The 22655-nt window shown below is 61.5% G+C and overlaps 2 protein-coding genes across 7 annotated transcripts in view; both read left to right on the top strand.

Moving 5' to 3' along the window:
• Positions 1-2234, top strand: part of ZFR2 (zinc finger RNA binding protein 2) — a 42202-nt gene extending 39968 nt beyond the window's left edge. Inside the window, exons 18-19 of one of the 2 annotated variants that reach the window (XM_078443613.2) lie at positions 227-324; positions 1077-2234. In XM_078443613.2, the coding sequence (XP_078299739.2) occupies positions 227-324; positions 1077-1229 (251 nt within the window). In that variant the 3' untranslated portion in view covers positions 1230-2234. Of the gene's footprint in view, positions 1-226; positions 325-1046 lie in introns of both variants that reach the window. The other variant, XM_078443612.2, reaches the window with a different exon arrangement.
• A 1456-nt stretch (positions 2235-3690) lies between these two features.
• On the top strand, positions 3691-20241 carry MATK (megakaryocyte-associated tyrosine kinase). Of its 5 annotated transcripts, none has more exons than XM_060629874.3 (14): positions 3691-4390; positions 12954-13057; positions 14937-14996; positions 15307-15420; positions 15528-15643; positions 15736-15955; positions 16378-16471; positions 17784-17849; positions 18564-18663; positions 18742-18826; positions 18915-18988; positions 19144-19339; positions 19628-19714; positions 19808-20241. In XM_060629874.3, the coding sequence occupies exons 3-14, from the start codon at positions 14988-14990 to the stop codon at positions 20045-20047; spliced, it is 1401 nt and encodes a 466-aa protein (XP_060485857.1). In that variant the 5' UTR covers positions 3691-4390; positions 12954-13057; positions 14937-14987; the 3' UTR covers positions 20048-20241. The 5 variants fall into 5 exon arrangements, with proteins under 5 accessions (XP_060485857.1, XP_060485854.1, XP_078299740.1 ...); XM_060629871.3 differs by lacking the exons at positions 3691-4390; positions 12954-13057 and adding exons at positions 13319-13617; positions 14083-14191 and having other exon boundaries at positions 18742-18817; XM_078443614.2 differs by lacking the exons at positions 3691-4390; positions 12954-13057 and adding exons at positions 13330-13617; positions 14083-14191.
• Positions 20242-22655: the final 2414 nt, after the last annotated feature.

The raw sequence follows: 22655 nt of genomic DNA, 5'->3' as shown, positions 1-22655 counted from the left end.
ATTTTAGGGCATAGGATGGTGGCAGGTGAAGTGACAGGAGAGGCCGCGCAGGGGGCATGTGCCGCCGGCCTGTCCTGTCCCAGGGCTCTCGCAGGCGCACACAGGGGTGTGGCTGGTGCACGCTTGGGGGCAGTGGGTGGGCCCTGCGTGGGACCCGCCCAACCGCGGTGGTGGTCTCTTCCCCTGGGTCCTTTGTCCTTTGCGGCCCCCACCTCTCGGCGACAAGATGGGCCTGGGATCCAGGATCCCTGCGAGAGAGACCAGAGGGACGCCCTCGGGCCCATGACCTGCCAGCAGCGTGAGGACCTCACGGCCAGTGCGCAGGTAGGACAGCCGGCCCGTGTGGTACGTGTGGCTCCCAAGTCCAGGCCAGCTCGGACAGGCCGGGCGTGGCACCGGGGTCCCCGCCCAGATTGCGGCTACGCGTGGACCCGGAAACGATGTGGGGTTCCCCCTCCCCCTCTCCTTCCCTTTGTAGAAACAGGTGGCCTGTGGGTGACGAGGGCAGGGCCAGCCTGGCTCGGGGCCGAAGCTGCCATGACAGTGAGGCAGGTGCACACCTGGGGCTTTGCTGGCTGGGACTTCCCTGGGTGTTCCGTGGCCCCACGTCTCAGGGTGTGACGACACCCAGCCGTGGCCTCCAGCTTGGCCCGCACAGCCCCCCGCTGTGGTTTCCCTTTTGTCAGCAAGTTTATCTGTAAGAAAGCCTCCCCGTGGCACAAAACCCACACGGACCCTGGCGCTTACGAATTGCCCTTAACGGGAAGAGTCAAGTTGCTCACGGTCACGGCCGAGTGGCGATGCAGGACTTGGAGTCCCGGTAGAGAGCCCAGAAAGGGGCTGATGCTCCGAGGGCTTCCTGGGAACATCCTGCCATCGGCTGGCCCCGGCGCAGTGCGCTTCCCCAAGCCCGCGCGTGCCCCGAGCTCTGTGGCTGCTGGAAGGGTGTCGTCGAGGACACCCGGTGAGCTCGTGTCCGCGCTGGGCCGTGGGTGCAGGGCCAGCGGCGAGCAGTGGGAGGGTCCTGACTGGCCGTCTGCCCCCAGCACGCCCTGCGCTTGTTGGCGTTCCGGCAGATCCACAAGATCCTGGGCATGGACCCTCTGCCGCCCCCCAGAAGCAGGCCGGGGGCGCGCTTCCGGAAGAGGCTGCGGGAGGCAGGAACCGAGGCCCAGAAGGGTGAGGTCCCCAGGAAGCAGGGCTGGCAGGGTGGAGAGGGGCCCGCGTGAGCAGCGTCCCCTGCTGGGTACGCCCGGACGCGTCCTCACCGCAGCCGCTTCGTCCCGACGCTGGACGGCCGTGTTCTCCTTTCCGGAGCGATCTGTGGGTTTCTTTAAAAACACTTTGCTTAAATCCTCCTGGAAATCTCCTTCTCCCGGGGTGAGGGCCCCCTGGGGCAGCAGCCGGCACCCGAAGGCCCGCCCCGCGGAGGGCTAGAAGGTGCAGCACAGTGAAAAACGCTGCCGGCTTTGGGCTCACCCTGTGGCCCACCAAGCGTGTGGCCTTCCGGAGCGCTCCCTGCGGATGCCCCAGCCCTGCGTGGACTTGAAACCACATCACAGGGACGGGCCAGGGAGAGCCGGCGGGTGGGGCCGAGCCTGAGGACGCACCCAGGCCGGGATCCCCCGTCCCTGGGCCCAGCCTGCCCCAAACACATCCCCCCCCCCCCCCCCCCCCCCCCGCTCCAGACCCCAACCTGGAGACGCCCCACCCCAGAGGTCTGCAGGGCCGGAGCTGGCATCTTCCCGGCCAGCGTCCACCCTCAGGGAGGTGGGAGGGCCCAGTGGCGGTGAGGATGCAGGCTGGGTGCACCCCTGGCCCCCCAGAAACGTCTGTGACCCACAGTCTGCCCTGACCCCGTACCACGGAGTGCCTTCTACTTAGAGCGGGAGCTGCTCGGTCACTCCTCACGCACCACACCCCCCCCCACCCCCCACCCCCCCCGGCCGGGTGCAGCAGGTCTGGGTCCGGGCCTGGTGCAGGAGCCCGGGTGGACGAGGGGCAGCCCTGCCCAGTCCTCCCTCTGTGCTCGAGCCTCCCTGCCCAGTCGCCCCACGGCACTGAAGGGGAAAAGTCCGTCCTTGGGCCGAGGCCATGTGTGGTCAGGTGAATCCTTAAATTCCACTTCTGTATTTAGGGGCAGTCTGAGTGTGGCTTTGTGTCTGATGTGTCCGTAGAGCCACCTGAAGGTTTGCGAGGGTGGGGAATAAATAAATAACGTCTCATGGTGTGGACTGTGCGGTCCTTGCTTGGGGTGCGGAGCCCCCGCTGCGCCCTCCCGCCGCTCCCTCAGGGCTCCGAGCGGGGTGCCCGGCCGGCCGGCATTTCTCTCTGACACTCAGGCCGTAGCGTGAGCAGCGTGCTGCCCGGAGGCTGTGCCCCCGTGCGTTGGTCCCCCGGGCCATTCCCACCCCAGGGTGCCCTGGGGACCCTCCCCGAGGAGCACTCATTTTGCACAGGCCCCGTGACCACTCAGGGAGCCTGTCTTGGCCTGGTCCTAGAAATGATCATCAACGGGAAGGCTGGGGGCCCAGAGGGCTTCCTAGACAAGGAGGTGGCCAAGCTGAGTTGGTGGGGGGCTCTCTGCCTGTAGGTCCCCTACCAGGAGTTCCCCAGAGTTTTCCCAAACCCTCGTGGCAAACCTCAGGGGGCAGAGGGGGGTTCAGACGGGGAGACTGGGTCACCGCTGAGCTGCCGACAGCTTCAAGCCCCCAGGGCGTCCTCAGGCAACCGTCAGGCTCCGGGGAGGGGAGCGGGGGGAGCGTGGGCCTCCGGTGGGGGCGCGTGTGTCAGAGCACGGGCTGGGCGCACACAGACCCCCTTCTCAGCCCCCTCAGGCAGGCGAAGCCCTGCTTGGTTCTCACAGGCACGTTATCAACTGGAAACGGGAAGCAGCCGGCCAGTGCCTAAGCACCACCACCCCCCCGGGAGGGCAGGCCCCTCTCCTCTGCCTCTGGGGCCCTGGGCCCCCTTCCTTGTTGGCAGCCCAACAATCCCTAGGAGTCAGAGCCAGCCCCTCAGCTGGTCCTGGCCGCCGCCACGGATGGGGCACAAGGGATGGGTCCGAGGGAGGGTCCCGACATCCTCCGCCTCCTCCGGCGGTGGCTCTGCCCTTCGCCCAGCTCTCCAGGCTCACCACCACCACCACCGGGGAGTCCTCCCGGGTTCCTGTGTGCTCGAGCCCAAGCCATCACCGTCGGCACTGTCTCTGCTTGCCACTCGCAGTGCTACTCTGCTGCTTCAGTCCCCCAGCAGTGGGAGCTTGTGGTAAAATTCAGGCGACTCCCAAATCCCAACGAGGCCCCCCAAAAGCCCACCTGCCACCCTCTCCTTCCATAACGCCCCTTCAGAGCCACCAGTCTCTTGCTGTCCTCAGACCAGCCAAACCTGTTCTTACCCCAGGGCCTTTGCACATGCTACTTCCACTACCAGTAAGCTCTTCTCTGACCTGTATGGCCGGCAACTCCTCCCTTCCCTCGGTTCTCCTCCCAGATGTCCCCTCCTCCAAGAAGACTCCCTGACCACCTCTCCCTGTCACATAACTATGTTTGTTTTCTTTATACCACACGTCACTGATTAAAATCACCTGCCACCCGCCTTCCCCCAGCGACATGGGTTCTCTGTGGGCAGGAAGCGTACCCACTCCACCCACCGTGGGCCAGAACAGACCAAGTGCATGGTGGTAGCTCGGTACACGTGTCACATGCTTGAAACTGTGCTCCAGCACCCCAAGGGGAGTCTCCCTGTGACAGGAACGTGCCTCCTGGCAGTGAAGACACAGTCTGCGTCCACCTCATCCCAGGAGACCGTTGTCACGGTTTGGCCGAGAGGCTTCGGCTAAGGCAGGGGCAAGAGGACAGAAGGAAGGTGGCTTCGCCCGTGCAGCGGAGACTTGCCAGATGCGGTCGTCACAGCTTCGCGGGGAGCCCCGTGTCCTGCCGCCGTGACCTGCACGCAGGTGCTCGCGGACCGGCTTCCTCCCTCAGATCCTGGCAGGGGGGCAGCTCGGGGACACCTCATCACCCACTGTTCGCTGGCCCACCCCCGGCTCCTGGGGAAGGGGGACGGTATCCTCAGCACCAGGTGGCCTAAAGCCGATCCTGCTGACGGGGAGTTAAATCTTTCCCCCTAGCAACTCCCGAAAAAAATCAAGCAGTCGGTTAGCGAAGCGCCGGGTCCAGATGGACGAAGCGCCTGGGCGACTGAGCTTGCCGCCGGCCCGCAGAGCGGCTCTTCTGGTCTCTCCCCTGCAGCCCTCTTCCCACCGGCAGGGGACCCCGGAGCCAGCCCCGTGGCAGGCGGGGAGGCTGGAGAGCAGGCCCCGGAGCGGCATCCCTGGACCTCAGGCTGCAGGATGCTGGCGGGCGAGCCCGGTTGCTAGGAGACAGCGGTGAGTGTGGGAGGGATGACGCGGGCAGTGTGGGCAGGGCTGGGGCCGCGCCTGGCAGGCGGTCCAGGGAGGACGAAAATGGAAGCCGGCTCCATCCAGAGCCGCGGGCAACAGAACCCGCCGTGTCCCTGGTCCGAAATAAGTCGCGCCCCAGGGGTGCAGGGAGCATCTCCAAGGCTCGGCCGGTGTCGACAGCGTTTGGGGGGGAAAATGCCAGCTCCATCTCTCCCAGGAGCCCCGTGTTTCTCCTACGGTGGAGAAGGCAGCCTGGGTTGGGGGGGTCGTGCCCCGTTCGGGTCTGTTCAAGTTCTGCACATAAAAAAAGAAAAAGAGTTGGGATACGGGAACTTGCACCCCCCACGTTCCCAGCAGCAGCATCCACAGCGACCCAGCGGTGGACACGACCCGAGTGCCCATCGGCAGGTGAATGGACAAGCCCACTGTGGCCCACCCGCCCAGACACTGGAATATTACTCAGCTTTAAAAAGGAAGGGTGTCCTGTCACCTGCCATCACGTGGACAGACCCGGAGGTCACTGTGTGCAGTGACAGAAGCCAGACACAGAAGGACACGTCCCGCGTGACCCCCTAGAGGGGTCCCGCCCACAGAGACAGAGAGTAGATGGTGGGAGCCAGGGGTGGGGAGTCCGTGCTTCATGGGGACAGGGTCTCAGTCTGGGGAGATGGAAAGTTCTGGACGCAGATGGTGGGGGGGGGGGGGGGGGCGGCTGCACGACAGTGTGAGTGTGCCTGACGCCGCTGAGCTGTGCTCTTGGAGACGGTGAGTTTTACGTCTATTTTAACACACCGGGGAACTTCAGTGCACCGGGTTTTCCCATTACAAAAAGCCTGGAAGTTTCAGAAAAACTAAAGAGTGGAAACGAGGTCGAGTACTATGAACACACGCCGTGTTTCCTTCCTAGCTTGTCTCTCGTGCTCTCTCGGTGGCGGGTCGGCTCTTTATACCATTTTGATGCCCGTTTCTTCACGTGACGCCGTCTCAGCTTTGATTCCTCGTTGTTCTGCGTGTGCTTAGACTTTTTCTCATTTAATACTTCCACAGACGTCACAATATGACTTTTTTAATTGTGGTAACACGCATATAAAATTTGCTGCTTTATATCAAAATGTACAACTCAGTGGGTTTTGCTATTTTCGCTGAGATGCGCGACCGTCGCCACCATCTAATTCCAGAACATTCCATCAGCCCCAAAGAAGCCTCGTCCTCATCAGCCGTCACCCTTCCGCCCCGTCCCCCAGCCCCCCGGCCCCCACGAGCCCCCTTCCTGTCCATGGATGAGCCTGTTCGGGACGTTTCACACACGTGGACTCACACCCCGTGGGGCCTCTCATGTCCGGTTCCCTCCCTGAGCGTCATGTGTTCGGGGTCCGTCCGTGGGGCGGCGGGGGTGGGCGCCTCGCTCCTGCTCACGGCCGAGGGACGTGCGCGTATGGGCCGTGTTCTGTTTATCTGTTCATCTATTGGTGGGCATTTTCCCCCCACTTTTTTGGCTGAGATGTCATTTTTAATAGATGCATTTTTAATAGATGCATTTTAATAGATCCCACAAAATGAACGTGCCCTAATTTGCTTAACCATCCCCTCCTGTTGGACATTTTCAAGTTATTAACCACGATGCGGCAAACATGCTGTCTTGCACAGTTGGGGTTCTGTCCCGCCCTCCGTAGATGTCCCAGAATGGAACTTATCAATCAGGGGGCACGGGCATTTGAAGGCATTTGAAATTTCCACGTGCAAGTTTGGAATCCGTCAGAACCTGGCCAGGTTCCCTCTCGTGGTAAACGAAGGAGCCCTGTTCTCCTCTCCCAAGTCGGGACTGTGTCTCCAAAATACTCATCTTCACGTGGCCATGAGTTTGGCAGTTAGGTTTCATTCTGTGACATCTTTTTTTTTTTTTTTTTAACGTTTATTTATTATTGAGAGGCAGAGAGACGGAGCATGAGCAGGGGAGGGGCAGAGAGAGGAGGAGACACAGAATCCGAAGCCGGCTCCAGGCTCTGAGCCGTCAGCACAGAGCCCGACGCGGGGCTCGAACTCACAAACCATGAGATCATGACCTGAGCCGAGGTCAGACGCTTAACCAACCGATCCCCCCAGGCACCCCCACTCTGTGACATCTTGTATCGCGCACTGCTGTTTCAGTGTCTTTTATCCAACCAGCGTTTATTGAACGCCTGGCACGCGCCATGGGCCGTCACTCATGTGGCTTCCCTGTGTCTGCCACTGAGAGGGTTGAAATGTATTCAGTATTCAATCAGCAAGCACTCCCCAACTTCCTTGGGAGGAATCAAAGCTGAACCAGCAGCTGTCCCTTCGTGCAGTGAGGGTGACTCCAGGCTCCCGTCTCAGCGTGGCCTTGAACAGACGAGCTGTGGGGTGTCAGGACAGTTCACTTCGCCTCCCCGACCGTCTATAAAATTGGATCAAAACTAGCAGCACCCACCTTGCAGAGCTGGGGGAGAACCCAGGAATAAAGTGGATTTGTCAACACTTGCTGCACGGAAGGTTTCAGCCTCAGGGCCACAGGCATGGCGGAGGGCAGGTGTGAAGGTGGAAACCAGCAATCAAGGTGAAGGTCACACAGGAAACTGTGACCTCTTCCGCTTCCAGAATACGAGCTGCCGGGCTGTGAGAAAAGCCCTACGGTGTCACTGGTGTTCGAGGCAGTGACCAGTGCCTTGTACTCAACCCACTCCAATGGTGAGGAGCCTCCTGCCAGCTCTACGTCACTTGCCATAGAGCAAATGTTAGCTAGTGAGAGACTAAAACCCAAAAAGAGAAGGAAAAAAGTAATTTGGAGGGAAGAGACAATGAGAACAGAAGAAAGCAGTTGTAGAAACCCCCTTATGCAGGTTATCCTCAGAGAGCTTGTAGAAGATGCGATGGCCAGGAAGCAGGTTTACATTTGCCTTTTGAAAAAGAACTTTAAGGGGCGCCCGGCCGGCTCAGTCAGTGGGCGTGTGAGTCTTGATCTCAGGGTCGTGAGTTCGAGCCCCATGTTGGGTGTAGAGATTACTTAAAGATGAGAATCTTAAAAAGGAAAAAGAACATTCAAAGAACTAGAAAGAAGTTGGAAACTCAACCTGGTAGTCAAAATATGGAAATGTTGACAGGCTTGGAAGACAAAGTGGAATGAGAAGACAAAAAGAAAAAAAAAGACAAGAAAAGAAGGAGACCAATGTATGATGAAGAAGAAGAGACACCACAGGGGAAGAAATCACCAGTGACATCATTTAAGAAAGTTTGGCAGGAATGGAACACATGACACAGCCCGCCAAAACATCCAGCGCAACCAGTGAACACAGACGCCCACCAAACCTACGCTTTGAAAGTACAGGATGTGGAAGCTAAGAAGATTGCACAGGCTTCAAAAGAGAGGGCAAACAACGTGACAAGCAGGAGATAAGGAAGCAGGACAGCTTCAGGTTGTTCAACTGCCCAAGGCTAGAATCTGGAAGACACCAGGCAAGGAAGCCAGCCACCACTCGGGATAGTGTCTTCAGTCAAGCCACCGGCCACACGGGGGTGGAAGGAAAAGCCTTGAGGGTACACACTCCCGAAATGAGGGCACAGACCAAGAAACAGGGAGGCCTAGGACCCCCCCAAAAAAACAGGAGTCACTTCCCAAGAACCCCTAGATGCTGAAGAAGGACCAGGGGTACAGCCGGGCTGCATCTGGCCCTGAGTGGAGAAGTTAGATCCATTGGAAAGGTTGGAGGAGACAGAGTGTCACAGATACACAAAACAAAGGCAATCACTAACTCCAGGCAAATACCAGAACAAGGCCTAGAAAATAAAAGTGCTCCTTAGCGGACATTGCTCCACTGTGAACAAGTTACACATAATAACATAAAGGTCTCCTGCAGGCTCGGCTCCAGAGGTAAATGATTGATCAAGCCAGAGATGATCCCTGCCCTTGCTCATGGAACATACATTTTGTCAAGGGGGCAAAGGCACGTCAGGAGGGCAGTCAACAAGAATGAGTAGACATGGTAACATGTAGTGATTTGGGCTCAGATGGTGGGTGGCCACTATGGGTGGTCAGTAAGGGTCTCTTGGAGGAACCAGAAATGCTGAGAAGGAGCCAAGCTGGAGAGGAGCTGGGGAAAGCACATAGGAGGAGGAGAAAACAGCATGCGCAAAGGCCCCAAGGCCAGGCAGTGCCTGGAACATTTGAGGAACAGCAGGCAGAGGCAGAGGAAGTGGTAGCAAGCCAGCCAAGGGAAGCGGAGGAGGGAGCTGAGAGCAAGAGGTGACAGCAGCCAGACACAGCTGGTGACGTGACGGGCCACCGAGAGGAGCTTGGGTTTATCCTAAGCATAGTGGAGCCATGCAAAGATTTTTTTTTTTAATTTTTTATTTATTTTTGAGACAGAGGGAGACAGAGCGTGAGCCGGGGAGGGGCAGAGAGAGAGGGAGACACAGAATCCGAAGCAGGCTCCGGGCTCCGAGCTGTCAGCACAGAGCCCAACGCGGTGCTCAAACCCACAAACCGCAAGATCATGACCTGAGCTGATGTCGGACGCTCGGCCGACTGAGCCGCCCACGCGCCCCATGCCACACTAAGATTTTAAGCCAAGAAGTGCTATGGACCTGTTTACACGTGTTGAACCTATAAGCAGGCTCAGCTCCACCTACAGAACAAGACAAGATGAGGGATGGGGGTGGGCAAACAGGTTCCCCCATCAAAGGCAGGTCCCTCCCGCCTGGCACCCCAAAGCAGTTGCCTTGAGAAGCCCTTCATTTGGCGAGTGGAGAATGGCCCGTCACGCCATGTGCCCAGTTGCAGAGTGAGCGATGCAGCAGTTTTCCTCGAAAGAGCGGAGTGTTCCTCCGCTGAATCCCCCAAGTCCCCTGGCGGGGAGGAGAAAGCTAAATTTAAAGGTGTGCTAATTGGGGCACTCCGATCTGGCCCGGTGCTCCAGCCGAGGATCTTTGGGGGCCCCCCCCCCCGGCAGCTCAGCTGTTCCCACGTCTGGCTGATGCCGTCCTGCCTCACCTGCCATCTGGAGAACTCTTTGGGGGTCCGTCGTGGGCCCAACACCTTGCCGTGCAACTGGCCTGTGGGCCCTGGAGCCCGACGGACCGGGGTTGAAAGCGCAGCCCGCCGCTTCCTGTATCCCGGGGTGAGCCCGGGCACCGACTGGGCCTCAGTTGTCTCGTCTGTGAAATGGCTACAATGAAAGTGCTCAGCTCACGGGTGTCAGTCATTGCTCATTACCTCTCCCCTCCCTTGTACTCGTTGGCTTAAAAAATACATCCTGAGCCCCTCCTGTGTGCCAGGTTCAGGGGCCACAGCCGTGAATGACACTGTCCAAAACCCCTGGCCCTGGGGAGCTGATGTTCTGGAGAGGCTGCAGCCAGTAGACAACACCACCACCACCACCACAACAAAACGAGTACAATATATGGCCAGTTAGACCATGGTAGCTCTACTGATCCACAAGGGGAGAGGACGTGAAGTGTCAGAAGACTGGAATATTCTGTAGGCGCTGGAATGATGGGTACGTCCGGGGAAGTGTCCCAGGCAGAAGGCACAACTAACGCAAAGGCCCTGAAGTGGGGACATGCCTGGGAACTTCGAGGAGGCTTCCTTGGCCCCTGCTGTAAAGACTACATTTCCCAGCTTCCCCTGCTACTAAATTTGGCCATGTGGCTAAGTTCCACCCAACGGAATAGAGCAAAGCTGTCACGTGCGTCTTCCAAGAAGAGCCCTTGAAGAGAAGAGGTGTACCTTTCCCTGCCAACTTCCGGCTTCCTGTTGGCTGGAATGCACATGGGAGGGCTGGAGCTTCAGCGGCCATGTTAGCTCAAGAGGTGACAGTTCATGTGCGGAGAAAGGCAGAGCAACAAGATGGCAGGAGCCTCGGTTCCTGACACTGCCCAGGAGTACATCCCTCAGAGATTAATTTCTGTCTACTTCAAGCCTCCAGCACCCGTGTTCTTCCACCCTGTGTAGCCAGTCCCGATTCAAACTGATGCATTACGTAACGTGCATGTCCTATGACTCCCCTTGTTCGCCGCCTACATCGATTTTCATCCATATTAGTACAGAATTAAGAAATGTGCCCTGCCTTTGAGAAGTTTCCAACCCCACTGAGTGAGTCCGCAGGCCTGACTTACAGCCCCAGCCAGCTGTGCGACCATAGACCAGTAGCTTTGCCTCTCTGGAACTCAGGATTGGCCCCCAAACCGCCAGGAGTTTGGAGAACAGGGGCTTCTGCAAATTGCAACAGCCAACAAAGGAGAGAGGTAGGACGCGAAAAGCGGTGAGATTTGAATAAACAAAGAAGGGCCTTCAGGAGGGAAAGCGGGTGGGTCCTCAGGGCTCCTCTGTTGCACGTGTCGTGTCGGAAGACGGCACCACCCGACCCAGCGGATGGATGGGAGATCTATCAGATCTTGGAAGGGTGCGCCCAGGAGATCCCACTTCTAGCTGGGCTTAGGGCAATCTAATCTGACTCGCCAGTTCCACGTCCTAGTGTACGTTCATTTCAACGCCCACCTTCCTGCCCTGTTTTCAGTATTAGGAATCCTTTTGCTCGCAAGTGGCAGAAACCCCCTGCAGGAACAACCAAAAAAAGCAGAGTGGTTTCCAACACTAGTCCTAGCGCGAACTCGAGGCTCGGCTGGATCCAAGGATTTGAATTCCTCCTTCAGGATTCAGCCTCTGCTTTCTCTGCACTGGCCTCCTTCCCAGGCGGGCTCACGGGCTCAGTCACCAAGGCCAGGTCCACACCCATCACTCGGTGAGACAAGAAAGCTGGTGCCTCCAGCGAGGGGTCTTTTCGGGGCATAGAAGCAGGGTTCTGCTCTGAGAAGGTGGGCGCATCCTAAAAATGGTGCCAGTCGAGATAGGTGTGAGCTGGAGATGCCAACAGGACAAAGGGGAAGGGCATTCTGGGCAGAAGGAGGTGCCAGACTGCTGGGTGCTTTGTGGGAGGTGAGGCCGGGGAGGTCCGTGGGGAGCTGAACGTGAAGAGCTCTGAATGCCATGCTGAGCGTTTTAGGCAGTGGGGAGCTATGGGAGGATTTAGCGCGGGGGAGGGCTACAGTCACATTTTCATCCTTAGCCATGCAGGGGAAGGTGAATGGTGGTAGGTAGCAGGGAGGAAAACTGGAGGCAGCTGGGAAGTCAGGGAGGGGCTTCCGTGTCGCCAGCCTGTACCAGGCAGGGTGGTCTGGCGCGTCAGAGAATTTCTGGAATCAAGCTCGACAGGACTGAGACACGGAGGGTGAGGAGCCCGGGACTGGGTAATTCTGAGGCCCGGCTGGCTTCAGAGTGGTCGAGGGAAAGGGCAAGATCCCCCCCAGCTCCTGGCAGGAGGAGGAGATACTGGCAATGCCACCCCCGGGGACTGAAAGACCCCTCTAGCCTTTGAGATTCCAAGTGGCCAACTCGTGAATGTCTTTGGGGTTGGGGAGTTGACCCCTCCTATAGCTCTGACCGAAATACGCCCCAGACTCAAAGCCTATCTCCCTAGAGTCAGGTGCAGCTCAGTGTGCCCCGTATGCCGGGGGGGGGGGGGGGAGGGGGCTGCACCCCTGGCTAGCCCTTGGAGATTTGGGAACCTGGCACTATCTACTTAAGCCCGTCCCTCTCCAGTCTCAGCACCTTTGGCTCCTCTGATCGCCTCTGGAGTTCGGGACAAGATCCCTGGGGTCCTGGGGAGGATGAAAGCATTACTCAGACAGTATTGCCACAGAGGGAGCAAGCCAGCCCCTTTCAAATCTCTTCCCACCTCTCTGACTGCATCAAGCAGAAAGTCTCCCTGGGGAGCTAGGGCCCCTTAGAGCCCTGTACGTGGGCTCACGTCCCCGCTGAGAAAAAGGAAGGCAGGCCTCCATCATGGGGCCTCCGGCTCAGTCTCTGGTCTGCACCTAACGCTGGGCCGCTGGGCTTCCTGTGGCTATTTTGATGTGTTTCTATTTCAGGCAAGTGATGATGGTTTGCCATATATGGTGGCCCCAGGACCCAACCGAATGCTGGCTGCAGGGTCTCCAGCCCCGGGTCCACAGCAGGGCCTGTGCCTGTTGCTGGTTGCAGGGTCCCCTTCTGGAACTTTCCCCCTTGGACCTCTTCTCTCCTGTGTAACAGCAATCGTGTCACATCTCGGTGCTGGGTGAACAACTGTTGACTCTAGGACCTTGATACATAGAAGTTCCGAGTTGTGGCTCCAAAACAGGGAAGTTTTGTGACTCCGTAAGTGGGTGTCTATTCCCAACAGCCTTCTGGGGTGACATAAGATTACATACAGGACCCAGGATGCTCCTCCCTGGGCATCCTGGCTCACCGCCCTCCTAGGACCAGCTGTGTCCTTGCCGAGCGGACGCCTCCATCGGAAGCAGAGCCTTGGCCGGAGCCCCCCGCCCAGACCCAGGGCCTCGGGCCTCAAATGCTCGTCTGTTTTCTGAGGTTGAAGCCGCCGGACCCGCAGAGAAGAAAGCCCAGGCAGGCTGGCTTGGCCCGGGCCGGGCTTCACTGTCCCCTCCGCCAGGAGGCCTCCGGTCCCACGTGATTTTTTTTTTTTTTTTTCTGTAGCCCCGGTTTCCCCTTAATACCGATGATGATCGTAACGACACCGATAACCGTTGACATTTTTGAGCACTTTGCGCCAGGCGCCAAAAATCCTCCGGGCAGAGGAGGTGAGTGAGGGCGCTGGAATCGCGGAGTCAGGAGGGTCCGGTACACAGCCTGGGCGCTGCGGCTTGCTTATCTCCCCAAACGGGCAGCTCACTCTCCCCGTCCCCCCGCCCCCCACGCTCCCCCGCCCCGCGCGCGGCACCCGCTCCAAGGCCTCTGTTTCCCAGGGTGGGCGGGGTGCGCGCCCGAGACACCACGCCACGGCGCGCGACGTGGAGCAGGCGAGCGCCCCGGGCCCCCCGCCCGGGCCGTGCGGGAGGCGCCGGGGGCCGCAGGGGCGGGGCGGGGAGGGGCCGGCGGCGGCGGCGGCGGCGGCGGCGGCGGCGGCGGCGCGCGGAGCAGACCGCACTGCGGCCGGCGCTAGGACCTGCGGGGGCTTCCCGGGCCGCGGCGCCTCCCGCTCCCCCGCTCCCCCCAGCCCTCCCCCCCCCCCCCAAAATGAGGAAACGGAGCAACTTGTTCCAAGTTGTGCAGCCAGGGCTGCCTTGGGGTGCCCAGCCAGCGCTCGGGGGCCCTCCTGGGTGTGGGCGCGGGGCGCGGCCCGGGGGCGCCCCCTGAGCAGGTGAGCCCGGTGGCGGGGGTAAGGGGAGAGACCTTGGGGCAGTGGCGGTGTGTGTGTGGGGGGACCCCGAGGGCCCCGGGGGCGTCCCGGGCGTGCGCTGGAGCAGCCGGTGTGCGCGGCCGGCGTGCGCGGCCGGTACGCGGCTGGGGTAGCGGGTGGTTAGAGGCGATCGGGCGCGGGGCGGGGGGTATTTTTCTGGGTGCGAGTGTGCGCGTCCGCAGGCTCCCGGATGTGTGTATCCGCGCGTCCACGTGGAGGGATGTTCGCGTGGGGCCGAGATGCGTGTGCGCGGCCCTGCGTGTAGCTCGTGTAGCGCCGGGTGCCCTGGCGGCCCGCGTCTGGCGCCCAGGTGTTCAAGTGCGGGTCCGTGTGTGTGTGTTGGGGGAGACAGGCACACACATCTCTGGATGTCGGAGAGGCTGTTCGTGTGTGCACACGTGTAGACGTGTGCACACCTGTCTCTAGGTGAACGTGCCTTTGCTTGCACACCCGCGTGCCCGTGGGTCCCTGTGTCCACCTGTGTCCAAGCCCCATGTGTTTCTGTGTGTGCTCGTGTGTACATGGATCAGTATGCGTGTGAGTACACAGGGGGCTGGGGATTTACGGGGGGTCAGTACTGGAGAGGCAGAGGTTCATCTCCCAGCTGTCCCCACGGCCCACTCGCCTGCTGTGGGGTCCGGGCGAGAAAAGCCCTCCCCCCGCAGCAGTAAGAGGCCGTGTGTCTGTCCTAGGTTGGCGTTGGGATTGGTGGGGGATCAGAGAGGCTCAGCCGATGGCCAGAGGGGCCCAGGAGGGCTGCATGCCCCCTGCCCCCCCCCCCCCCCCACCGTCCCGGCCCCACCCTAGGGTCAGGGATAGTGGGGAATGACCTTGAATCATCCTCTGGTTCCTTGCTCTGCCCCTGCCCCTGCCCACTTACCAGAAAAGAGGAAGAACCAAGCTCAGGCAGGCGGCACCGTGTTCCCCACCCACTGAGTGACTGCTGGGGGCTGAGCCAGGCGCTTCCCCCCTCCCCACCATATGGCCCCTTGCTCTGTGCCCACCCTGTGCCTCCGTTTCCCTTTCGGGACCGTGGCGAGGCTAGATTCTCTGGTTTCCTCGCTGATGTTTCGTGGCCGCAACTCTACAAGGAATTCCTGTGGATAAAGACCGCCTCCCCAAAGGGGCTTAGGGAGCCATCACCCGGGACCCCCTATGGGGATGCCCTCCCCCTGTCGCCTCCATCTGGCCCCGGGCTGGAAGTGGTTCGTTAGCAATGGCCCCGGGCCCCAGCCTGGCTCCAGTCTGGGCTCTCCAGCTGGTCTCTGCCCCTCCCCCAGGTGAGCCCCCGCTTCCTCCGTGCCTGGCGCCCCACGTTCGTCTCAGCCAGGATGCCAACGGTGAGCACCCCCACCCCGGGCTGCCTGTGTCTCGCCCCGTGCCCTGCTCAGTCCACACCCACGGGACCTCGGCGCCGTGTCGGGGGCTGTACTCTGACCGTGTCCCCTTCAGCCGGTGCTGCATTTCTGTCACCTTTTCTTCCCGATCTTCCGCCTTCGTAGAAGCAGATGTTTCTATCCTGGCTGCTCCCCCTTTCTTTTGTGTTGTTCTTTCTGCCTCTGCCTTGCTGTCTTTTGCCCAGTTTCCATTTCTTCCTCACCCCTGGCATCTCTCATGCCCTTTTGCTCCCCCCCCCCGCCCCCCCGGCAGAGGCGCTGGGCCCCAGGCACCCAATGCATCACCAAGTGTGAGCACACGCGCCCCAAGCCGGGAGAGCTGGCCTTCCACAAGGGCGACGTGGTCACCATCCTGGAGGCCTGTGAGGTGAGTGGTGGCCTGGGGGCCTGGCGGTGCTTGCGGAGGTGCGTCTCTGCCAGGACCTCCCCCCCCACCCCCACGCAGACACCGACCCCTGGCTCCCTTCCTGGCAGAGCAAGAGCTGGTACCGTGCCAAGCACCACGCCAGCGGGCAGGAGGGTCTGCTGGCGGCGGGGGCGCTGCGGGAGCGGGAGGCCCTGTCGGCCGACCCCAAGCTCAGCCTCATGCCGTGAGTCGCGGGGCCGCCCGGGGCGGGGGCCGGGGGCCGGGGGCCGGAGGGCCTGGGCGGCCCGGTCCAGCGCGCCCTTCCGCCGGCCGCAGGTGGTTCCACGGGAAGATCTCGGGCCAGGAGGCCGTGCAGCAGCTGCAGCCGCCGGAGGACGGGCTGTTCCTGGTGCGCGAGTCCGCGCGGCATCCGGGCGACTACGTGCTGTGCGTGAGCTTCGGCCGCGACGTCATCCACTACCGGGTGCTGCATCGCGACGGCCACCTGACCATCGACGAGGCCGTCTGCTTCTGCAACCTCATGGACATGGTGGAGGTGCGGCCGCCGCGAGGCCCGGGGCCTCCAGAGCCGCGCGGACACCCCAGGCCCTGCCCCGTGCCGGCAGTGGGGGGTGGGCAGGAGGGGCTGGTCTCCGTGGACCACCAAGCCCAAGGTGGTCTGAGTCCTCTGGATGCACCTCTGGGGGGCCCTGGGGTGGCTCCTCTAGACCCCTAGGAACCTCCAAGTTGACACTCGTCCAGAGACCACCGCCCCACCTTCCCCAGGATCCTCCTGTTTCCTAGCCTGCATCCTTTCCGTTTCCACGGAAACCAACCCGACTCCTCTGGAGGAAAGGAAACCCCCCCTTCTCCCCAGCTCCTGCCCACCCGGTTCAGGGCACAGAATGCAGGGCGTCCCCTCACCGTGGGGCCAGGCTCACGGCTGCCTCTGCCCTGTCCTCCCCCCCCCCCCCCCAGCATTACAGCAAGGACAAGGGGGCCATCTGCACGAAGCTAGTGAAACCCAAGAGGAAGCAGGGCACCAAGTCGGCAGAGGAGGAGCTGGCCAAAGGTAGGGGCCCCTGCCCTCCCGCACCGGGCCCACGGCCAAGGCCGCTGCACACGAGCGGATCGCGGGACCTGGCACGATGAGCAGAGCACCCGGGGCAGCCCTCGGGGCGGGCAGGAGGGCCCACAGACGCCCACCAGCCCACATGGGGTGAATTCCCACACTTGCTGCTGCTTCCACGTCTCTGTCCCCGCCCTGTCACCTGGGCCAGAATCCTGGGCCTGAGCCTCAAGCCACCACCCACCCACCGGCCGTCCAGCCCCAGCCCTAGATCCTTCCACCAGAGCCCTGCCTCTGTGCCCCCAGAGGTGACTTTCTACCATGAAAATCTACCCATATCTCTCCCTTGCCTTCTAGAACCTTCCCTCATGGCTGAGCTGTCTTCCTGGCCTCATCTACAAGGCCCTTCCTTTTTGTCCCCCGTTTCCCTCCTTGTTTCCTCCCGTGCCTCTGTGCTGTTGTGCATTCTTTTCCCTCCCCAAGTACTCTTCCAGCCCCATTTTCATTGAGAAATGACATGCTCAGTGCTCAAGGCCCGAAGCAAATGGCACCCCCACCTCCACGGCCACCCCCTTTGAACCTGACGATCATGTCTCTTTGGAAGCATGTCTCTCCCAGGGAAATCTGGACGTCTTGGGGGTGGCCCTCAGGGGAGGCTGGTGTCACCATGCTTGATCGTGGAGTGGGGCTTTGGGGAGGAAGGGGAGGGGGCCTATGGAACCTAGTAGAGAGGAAGGGGGAACGTAGGCAGTTTTGAGACAAGGCGTCAGGGAGGCTGGACTGCAGATGACCACTTAGAGTGCTGGAAGATTCTGGAAGATTCTGAAGAATCTCCAACCTTTACCAGAAGATTCCAGGAACTTTGACAGCCTCCGTGTTTGTGGTATCTTTTGCTGTGTGTCCCTGGGTAGCCAGAGATGAAAAGACTCTAAAGGGAAGAACCCATGGGGTATTGGGAGGGACACAGTCTCCAGGTGGAAGAGAGGGCAGCCCCAGGGCTGCCCCTGGGGCTCCATGGGGCGTTCCTGGAGAGCGAGGCTGGGGCCTTACCCCACCCGCCCCCAACCCTCGTCAGCTCCTTTCCTCAGGTCGGCCTGAGATGGGCAGGCTCTGTTGCTTTCCAGCACTTGAAAACCAGGACCAGGGGTGGGGTGTCTCACACAAGCCCCCGGGCCGTTGCTAGGCGTAGTGGCCGCCTGAATGTGTGTCCCTGCCGGGGCGCTGTGGGAGACACCACCGGCCTCTCGCCAGGCGGACCCCCCACGGGAGGGGCTGGTGGAACCCATTCCCCTCTGACCGGGTCTCCACCCCACAGCCGGCTGGTTACTGAACCTACAGCATTTGACGCTGGGTGCGCGGATTGGAGAGGGTGAGTTTGGAGGTAAGTGGGGTCCTGGGTCCGGGGCTGAAGGAAGAGGGGAGGGAGAGATGAATTAATCCACACCCGTGTTAACACCTTCTTGCTGTGAGCCTGTGTCTCCCTCTGTGGCGGGGGTGGGGGGTGGGGGGGGCGGTGACATCAGCTGTGCGGACCAGCACTCCGTGATCAGTGATCGTGCGCGATGCCTTCACACCTCTGGGCCCTGTACTGGGAATGCCATTCCTGGAAGCTGTTGTTCTGGAAGGCTCTGGGGCTTAGATCAGGGGTCGGCCTACCTTCTCTGTAAAGGGCCTGGCTTTTCAGGCCAGTCTGTGTCACATCTATTCAGCTCTGCCTTAGTAGCAGGAAAGTTGCTGCAGACACAGGTAAATGAATGGGCCAATAAAACTTTATTTGTGGACACTGAACCGCAAATTTCTTGTCATTTTCATTTGTTGCAAAGTAGTATTTTTCTTGTGACTTTTTTCAAACGTGAAAAAACGTACAAACCACTCCGAGCTTTGTGAGCCTTGCAAAGGCAGGAGGCAGGCCTGGATTTGGCCCACGAGCTGAAGTTTGCAGACCCTACTTAGCTGATTGTCTTTGATCAGCCTGCAGGGGTGAGGGGTTTTCCAGGCCTGGGGACCCACAGCCCTGGCGGTGTGCATGGCGGTCGGTGTGCGTGGGTGTTTCCATCTGCCTGTCCCCCCCCCCCCCCCCCCCCCCCCGCCACAGCGGTCCTGCAGGGTGAGTACCTGGGACAGAAGGTGGCCGTGAAGAACGTCAAGTGCGATGTGACGGCCCAGGCCTTCCTGGACGAGACGGCGGTCATGACGTGAGTCCCGGGTGGGGGGCGGGCCCCCTGGGAGGGGGGGCCCAGGCGCACCCTCACGGCCCGCCTGCCGGCCCCCAGGAAGATACAGCACAAGAACCTGGTGCGTCTGCTGGGCGTCATCCTGCACCAGGGACTCTACATCGTCATGGAGCACGTGAGCAAGGTGGGGGTGGGGCCCGACGTGGGATCAGGGTTGGGGGGGGGCACCTGAGCAGCCTCGAGCCCCCCAGGCCCACTTCCCTTCCCCACAGGGCAACCTGGTGAACTTTCTACGGACACGAGGCCGGGCCCTCGTGAGCACGCCCCAGCTCCTGCAGTTTTCCTTGTGAGTGGGACTCCCCGGGCGGGGCGGGGAGGGGGCTCTCTAAAGTCAAGGGAAAACTGAGGTGCCAAGTGGGAGGAGCCTGGCCTTGGGGATCTGCGCTCCGGTCACCGAGCACCCCCCGGCCCCGCGCCCCCCGTGCTCTGCCCCCGGCCCAGGCACGTGGCTGAGGGCATGGAGTACCTGGAGAGCAAGAAGCTGGTGCACCGAGACCTTGCCGCCCGCAACATCCTCATCTCCGAGGACCTGGTGGCCAAGGTCAGTGACTTTGGCCTGGCCAAAGCCGAGCGGAAGGGGCTGGACTCAAGCCGGCTGCCGGTCAAATGGACGGCGCCCGAGGCTCTCAAACACGGGGTGAGCCCCCCTCCATCCTGGGAGCCTTCCTTGTGTGGCCCTATCTGGGCCTCAGTTTCCCCATTTCTGAAACAGTCTTGGGTTCAGTGCCGAGGGCCAGAACAACAAGGACTCCTTACCCCACTGAGTCTATGGGTTCCGCTCAGTGGCGGGGGAGACTCAGAGGGGTCAGTCTGTCGGGAGGAGACCAGAGAGGGAAGGTCAGCCCAGGGGGACTTCCTGGAGGAAGCAGGGGCTGTAACAGAAGCCATTAGGGCTCCCTCCTCACCCTGGTCCTGGGCCCCACAGAAGTTCTCCAGCAAGTCGGATGTCTGGAGTTTCGGGGTGCTTCTTTGGGAGGTTTTCTCATACGGCCGGGCTCCATACCCCAAGATGGTGAGTGGGGTCTGGGGGGAGGCGCTGGGTCCCCTGTGAGTCTGGGGACCATGGCCCTGACCCCAGCCGTGCTGGCGTGCCCTCTGCCCACAGTCGCTGAAGGAGGTGTCAGAGGCCGTGGAGAAGGGGTACCGCATGGAGCCCCCCGAGGGCTGCCCGGGCCCCATTCATGCCCTCATGGGCAGCTGCTGGGAGGCTGAGCCTGCCCGCCGGCCGCCCTTCCGGAAACTGGCGGAGAAGCTGGCCCGGGAGCTGCGCAGCGCGGGGGCCTCGGCCCCGGTGGGGGGCCAGGACGCGGACAGTTCCTCCTCGCCCCGAGGCCAGGAGCCCTGACCCTGCCCGGTGGGGCCTCAGGCCCCAGAGGACAGAGTGGAGGGTGCGGGGTCGGGGGAACGGGCCAGGCCCGAGAAGGGTCAGGGCCAGCGAGCTGCTCATGTGGCCCAGGTGGGGGGCTCTGGGCAGCCCGTGGACACCAGGGACCCGGGGAGGCGAGGGATTACAGCCTCCATAAAGACTGGTTCCAAGGACTGTGGGTGTCTGAGTCTCTCTGCGACCCTTGGCGTCCTTCACCCCAGGGGTTAACACCAGGGCACCCCCGTCACTCAGCCCAGGGCCATCCACCTACCAGTCGTCTGCCTGCTGAGGCCCCCACAGCCGCCGTTGGGGACACAAATCCCCGGGGGTGGAGCCAGGAGAGCCCCCGGGCATCACGGCCACCCCATGGGCCCACTTGTTGCCACCCACGGTCCCCGCTGTGGTGCCCTCACAGCTGCCGTATTCGACCCTTGGGGTCCCCGGCTCAGAGGACCTCGGGAGGCTGCCTGCGGCCACGGAGGCCCACGTTCCACATCGTCTGTGGCTCCTCTGCGCCAGCCTCGCCCCTCAGGGCGGGCACACGGGAGACCGGGGAGGGTCTGCCACGGCGGTGCAGCCGCCAGCCTGACCCGGTGACTCCAGAGGAGACTGACGGGAAGATGCAGGGGCGGGGGCTCTGGGCTCGCACCCCCAAGTTCCAAGCCTGACACCCCGGCTGTGTGGCCCTGACCCGCCGTGACGAAGCATCTTGAACTGAGGACAGACACTCCAGGGATAGGGGACATTAGTGCTAAACCCGGAGCCTCTGGGCAAACCCCCCCCCCCCCGGGTCCCAGCAGCCTCCTCTACGATCAGGCGTCTTTTCGGGGTGATGGGTGGGGGCCTGAAGACTCACACCGGTCAAGGCTCTGTGCACACAGCCGGTGCCCAGTTATTACTGGGACTGTCCGTCACCCCTTCTCATCGATGTTTCCAGCCAGCTTCTAGGATGCCCGGAGGGGTCTCCGGCCAGGCTGGGGTGGCCGTCGCCCCAGGACCCCTCAAACCGGAGGGGGCAAACCAGACCACAATACACCTCCCGCTTTGGCTGACCCACCGCTCTTGAGCACGGCCTGAGCCAGGGACTTCCCCAAGGTCACACTGACCTCCTACGGTGCCCCTCCCCCCCCCCCCCCCCGCCGAGGTCCCACCCACCCTCCAGCCTCATTTTCCCCACCAGCACCCGAAGGGGCCCAGGGATTTTTCCTGGGGGAGAAATGACGGGTGGGAAGCTGGTGGGGCTGACAGTGGCCTGACCCCCACCTAATCCAGCCGGAGGGGACGCCCGGCCCCAAGGCCCCGCCCCTCCCCGCCCCTAATCCGGCTCTCTAAGCTGACACAGCGTCTGCACCTCCTGCCGCACCCGCTAAGCCACCCAAGTCCCCTGCGCCTAACTCCCGATCCCTCCTGCAGCCTCTTAACCCACCTGGGGCCAATTAGCTAATTGGGGCCTGAGAACAGAGCAGCTCGTTAGTGAGGAGGCAATTAGGGCATTAGGGACCCCCCCCTACTCTGTGCTGCAGGCCCCGTGCCCCTGTCCCCAGGCCCGCCCCACACACGGGGCAGCTCAGCCCGGACGGGCCCCAGGGAGCCTCGGGGAGCACCGGCCACCCCGGGGCTCGGGCTCACACGCCTCTCGGGCGCTGGGGCCTGGGTCTCCCGCCTCGCTCCCCAGACAACCTCCGTCCCGTCCTCCGTGGCGCTGAATCCACCAGACCTTGTCTTGGCCTCATCGCTGCCCCCCGCCCCCCCCCCCCCCCCCCCGTCTCCCCTCCTCTCGGGCGCCGAGCTCCTTGGGTGGGGGTGGACAAACCAGTCTCAGGGTCTTTCCCCTGGAACCTGCTCCAGCTCTTGGACCGCTGCCTCTGGGACAACCTTGTCATCTACCTGTCCCCAAAATTGGGCCCTGGGGAGAGCCGCCTCCTCCCTCTTCCCCCAACTCTCTCCCCCGGGGTTGTTCCCCTCCCCCAACTTCCATCCCCACAGCCAGACCAGGCCTCCCATCTTGCCCCCAAGAGATATTCATCCAACATGCCATCTGACTGCGTCCCTCCCCTGCTCCACAAACTCCCGTGGCTCCCCAGTACCCTCTCCACACACACACTTGGGCCCGGAATTTTAGCCTTGCACTTCATCGCTCTGATTACTTTCCGTGAACGAGCGGCCCACCCTCCGTCCCCCCTTCCCTCCCCGGCTTGAGTTGTCTCACTAGGCTTAGAACCACCTGACACTGTGTTACGTCTCCTGGTTGGCTATCTCCCCGACTAGCATGTCCGCCCCGAGGTCTGTGTCTGTTCTGTTCGCTGCTGTGAACACTGCCTGGTATACTGTAAGCGCTCCACAATGTTTATTGAATGAATGAAGGACGGACTTCGATTCATTCCCCCAAACCCGGTGAAGTGCCCCCTACTCCCCGGCCGGCTCGGTGTCCGGGGGAGCCGACAGGAACTGCCTTCACTTCTCGGAACCACAGCTTCCCCAGCCCCCGTCAACATCTGTGTCTAAGAGGACCTTTTTCTGGCCCCAGCTCTGAGAACAGTAACAGTGGGCATTCATCGAGCACTTCCTGAATGCCAACCACTGTGCA

The sequence above is a fragment of the Panthera onca genome, chromosome A2, assembly GCF_046562875.1.
Source record: "Panthera onca isolate mPanOnc1 chromosome A2, mPanOnc1 haplotype 2, whole genome shotgun sequence".
Lineage (NCBI taxonomy): Eukaryota > Metazoa > Chordata > Mammalia > Carnivora > Felidae > Panthera > Panthera onca.
This window is presented reverse-complemented; position numbering and strand designations above follow the sequence as displayed.

What these genes read in the sequence shown, in the direction of transcription:
- MATK (XM_078443614.2), top strand. Translation starts at nt 14,150, where the DNA reads ATGTGTTTCTGTGTGTGCTCGTGTGTACATGGATCAGTATGC. An exon ending in TCTCAGCCAGGATGCCAACG is followed by an intron (nt 14,997 to 15,306) that starts GTGAGCACCCCC and finishes CCCCCCCGGCAG; the next exon opens with AGGCGCTGGGCCCCAGGCAC. An exon ending in CCGAGGCTCTCAAACACGGG is followed by an intron (nt 19,340 to 19,627) that starts GTGAGCCCCCCT and finishes TGGGCCCCACAG; the next exon opens with AAGTTCTCCAGCAAGTCGGA.